The following is a 4,481-nucleotide window of genomic DNA, read 5'->3' as shown; positions in this document are numbered from 1 at the left end:
TAGAGACACTTCTTTGAGACATACATTCTTGTACCAGAGAGATAATTTTAATTTTATTAAAAGCACTTACTGCTCGTATGTTCGAATTTGATTAAATTTGACAATACGTATTTGAATGTCAGTTATCATGACAATAAAGCACCGACTACAGCAAATTTTTGTGAATTCATACAAATTGGGTGGACGAAATTCACTGACCATCACTGTACTATCTGATTTCACAATTTTTTTGCTAATAAACTGGAAATCTATGTTTTGTTAGTTCAGTGGGTACATCTAGGGTTTATTACGTCCATAAACATAATAAATTCATGCCATTACCTCAAATTAAAAAAATTAAATTCAATTACTCATTCCTTGATTGATTGAAATCCAAAGAACCTTGGTCAATTTTTTCAACTTTTCATTTTTATGGATTTTTGACTCAATAGTTATTTATTCTACGAGTTTGAGTGTAAATTGGACGCATTATTTCACCGAGTGGATTTTTATCCACGAGGTGGAATAAACCGTCCGATTTACACTCAAGCAAGTTGAATACAACATTTTATTCTTCGAATTAGACTTAACAAGGCTTAAACTTGTTTTAAATTTCTTAAAAATAATCTGACGTTTCGTATTGAGAAATGCCAAACAGTTGTCAAAACTTCCTTACAGAGGTTGACAGTGTCGAAGAATAAATAATAAAATCGACCTGTTTGAGGGTTTTTTTGAAAAAAATGCAGATCTGTTCTAGCCTGTTCTGGAAGGTAAAAACCGATAAGAGTGATAATTTGTGAGATATAAACAAGTGAGATATAAACAAAAAAAAACCTCTTTAGCCCCCCCTAGGAGGGGGCACCCCTCCATGAGCTCGACCCCCACCTTTGGGGACATTTAAATATATCGTTCGTTTGGAATTACAGTCGTATGCACATACGATTAGAACCATTTTCTAGTGTAGGAAACTATATTTTTAACGTTTGTTGCTTGATTACCAGTTTTTCAGATTTTTTCAGCAACTTAAGTTCAAAACCTCAAAAAAATTCTCACCGACAATTAATTTGTATTTTGGTAATATTTTTGTACAATTATAAGCAAGATGCATTTACGTCTTTTAGTATAGTGTATTTTAACTTTTTTGACAAAATTTTACGAAATAACTGTCTCCAACTGGAAAATGTGCTTAAACGCTCAAAAACAACATACTTTTGACCTAAATTAGTGATTTTTGGCTTATTTGTTTAAGTAATTTTGCAAAATAAATTATTATTATCTAAAAAACATTCTGAAACGTTTGAAAATAGTAAAAATAGTGTTATTTTAGACCGATTTTGTTGATTTTCCGACTCGGTTTGACAAATTCTTGCAGGAACAAATTCTTAAGTAAAGAAACATTTCAATAATTTGGTGTTTTTCGTTTTTTTTTTACATTGAGCTGACTTAATCTGACCTGACTAAAGAACGAGTTGAAACGCTCGAAAAATGCAAAGACTATGTCATTTCAAACAATTGAGTGTTTAGATTGTCCTTAAGAAGTCTTTAGGTTTTTCGATTTTTTTTCAATTCAAAAAATTATAACTTATATAATTATATAATAATTATAACTAATTATACAGGGTGTTTACGGTCTTGAAGTTGAAATTTAAATGAGATGATATTCATGGTAGAAGAAAACTAATATGCTATATAAAACAAAAATTCACATTGTTAAAGGACATTATTCATTTTACACTATTTGTTTGAGAACTGCTGCTTCGGCTGCAACAATGGCCATTAGTATCATTACCTTGTGTTTCACCGTAAATCATAATCACGACAAGCAATTTATTATTTTAATCTTTTGCCTTACATGTTTATAAATTTGGAGAAAAATTAAGAAAAACGAATCAAACCTATTGGAAACCATTCGCTGAAAGAGATTAAACAGAAGATCTTCGAATTTTGATAAAAACTAAAGTAAAAGCAAATCAAATGATGACAGTGTCAAAACTATGAAGTGACTTTTCTCTTTCATTGTCATGGATACGATTTTTTCATCTGTTGTAACAATACAATTTTATCTGAACAAGGAAATAATTCCAGTGACCCTTCTTCAGTGATCCTTCTGCAACAAGTGCTTTATTCTATTTGTTTCTATTTTGCCGCTTTATATCATTTTATAAATTAAAAAACGAAAATTTTAATTTTTTTCTTCTAGAGAATTTTGCGACGGTTGGCGACATTTCTGTGGAATAATTTTAGGTGGCTGTAAAAAATAAAAATAATTCTTATTTTCACATTTGAAAATGAATTGTGAAGAAAGTCCGTCACTAAAATTAAAGTAACGCCAACGACTCATTCCAGCACTGACGTCATTTGGGTGCTGGAATAGACTTATTCTAAACGGAAAATAAATAGTACATTATATTATAAGGATAGAAATGCACCATTATACGCGAGTGAGAATTTTGACGAGTTTCATAATGGCATTTCGATCACGTGTGACGTTTTATCTTACATGTGCAACTATCCAAAAAATGAAATTTCATTCAAGTAAAATATTCACCTATAAAAATATAATAGTAAATATAATATAATAGTCAAATTTACTCACTTGTGAGTACTTTATCTCACTTGTGAACAATATTTGATTTCTATCACCGAAAACAATGGTTTAAGGTAGCTCAAAAACTCAACCTGTAAGATAAATAACATTTTTCTATTTTAGTTTTGTTATTAATTTTTCGTTTTTATTTTTTTCTACTTTTACGATTCTGATTTTAAAAAACTAGTGTTTATTTGTTATATTATTATGTGTAAAGTGTAAAAAAAAACGTTTAAAAAAATTCTTTTTTCCACCGATTTGTCTAATTTGACTAGGCTATAGAACATCTGAAAAGAAACTTTTTATGTTGTTTGTGTTTTAAAACGATTAATTTATCAACTTTTTTGTTAATGCACCCATTGAAAGTACAAAAAGTCAGCGATATAGTCACCAATATTTTCAACAAAATAAAACATTCGAGACACGGTTTATTTTTCCAGAAATTTTGAATACAAAATACAGAAATTTGTCGTTACAAAAGCATTAGAAAATTCAAGTTTTTTGTTAATGCACACATTGAAAATTTAAAGAGGTTTTTACGTCAATATTTTTTACAAAACCCAACTTTCGAGATATGGTTGTTTTTTAATACAAAATAATTGAATTTGTCGTTACAAAAGCATCAGGAAATTCAAATAGTTTGTTTCTTAGAAGAGACGAAGCACCAATGAAGCAATGAAAATGACTATTAGAATGGAATTGTGTTTTGGTGCTTTAGATTCAAAATCAAACGGTTTGTCGGTTGGCACCGGTTCCAATTCTCCACACAAAGAGGTGTACTTTGTGTTGCATTTTTGATTTTTCCAACATTTTGTACACGGTGGCCCTGCTATATATATCGGCATGCCAGGTAAGTTAATAAATGACTCTTTTCCATTAACATCCTTCGAAGCGTAGTTGCAAATTAAAGCTTGTGCAAAAACCGGATTAATATATTTGTCTGCTTTCGCATCAGCATAAACTCGAGCACAACCAATAATATTGCCACACCACCAACTCATTGTTGTAAAGTGTCCAATGTCATGCACGTTGGTTGCATCAAATTTTGCATACATATCCGTCATTAATTTGACTTCTTCATACCTGCAAAATAAAAAATTTAGAACTGATCAAACAGTTTCAAGCTTTTACCAATTGTCCCTGATCATTATTATTACCCGGTTCAAACTGGGGTCTGGAATACCTATTCCAGCGAGATTCTGTCCTGATTCTCTATTGGTGCTCATCTTTCTACATCTATCGTGAATTCCTCTAAAAGTACTTCTTCCGTAACATCGTGCCAAATATTCAAGCTCCAAATCATAGTTCATGACCATCATGTTGGCAGCTGATTTGGCAAAGCCGCGAGTTTCGTTACCAGAAGCGAGGAGATTTCGTAATTTGTTGTGTTCGTCCACACATACTTGCCGAAATGATACCATGTTTCTTAATTGTTCGCGTCGAGTTCCTTGCTGTTTGCAGTCGCAACCAGTAGATTTTTCCAAACTCATACATTTCATTTTACAATAGTTCACCTTTTTGGGGTCATATTTATCTGCACCATATACGCACAAGAACACTGCGAAGAATAAAATCGACCGAAACATAATTTAGAATTTTGAAGTAAATTTCAAACTTAATGTTTGTTTGTAAAAGTAACTATGACCACAAAATATCTACTAAATACAACGACTACTCAATAGTTATTAAAAAAACCGGTGTGGTGTCAACTTTTTTTTAGGTTTTTTTATTTATTTTTACGGAGAACTACATACTAGGAGACAAAATTGTTCGATTTTTTGGACCCAAAAAAAGTAGTTCGGTGAAGTAAAAATTTACCGTCTCAGTTTCAAATCGTTTTAAATTAATTCAAATTCAACCAGTGTACTAATTGTGTTGAGCCTTACAGTCCTAATAAGCTGTGAAAAACAAACCA

At 31.1% G+C, this 4,481-nt stretch overlaps 1 protein-coding gene across 1 annotated transcript; it reads right to left on the bottom strand.

The window, feature by feature from the left end:
• Positions 1-2,981: 2,981 nt before the first annotated feature.
• On the bottom strand, positions 2,982-4,213 carry LOC123008373 (scoloptoxin SSD552-like). Its single transcript, XM_044404144.1, has 2 exons — positions 3,698-4,213; positions 2,982-3,649 (listed from the first exon to the last, which is right to left on the bottom strand). Exons 1-2 carry the CDS (start codon positions 4,150-4,152, stop codon positions 3,214-3,216), a joined length of 891 nt encoding a protein of 296 aa, XP_044260079.1. The 5' UTR covers positions 4,153-4,213; the 3' UTR covers positions 2,982-3,213.
• Between the last annotated feature and the right edge of the window lie 268 nt (positions 4,214-4,481).

Source organism: Tribolium madens, unplaced genomic scaffold (assembly GCF_015345945.1).
Source record: "Tribolium madens isolate multiple individuals breed KSU strain unplaced genomic scaffold, Tmad_KSU_1.1 Scaffold_5;HRSCAF=78, whole genome shotgun sequence".
Taxonomy (NCBI): Eukaryota; Metazoa; Arthropoda; class Insecta; order Coleoptera; family Tenebrionidae; genus Tribolium; species Tribolium madens.
The sequence above is the reverse complement of the archived record's forward strand: the minus strand, read 5'-3'. Positions and strand labels throughout refer to the sequence as shown.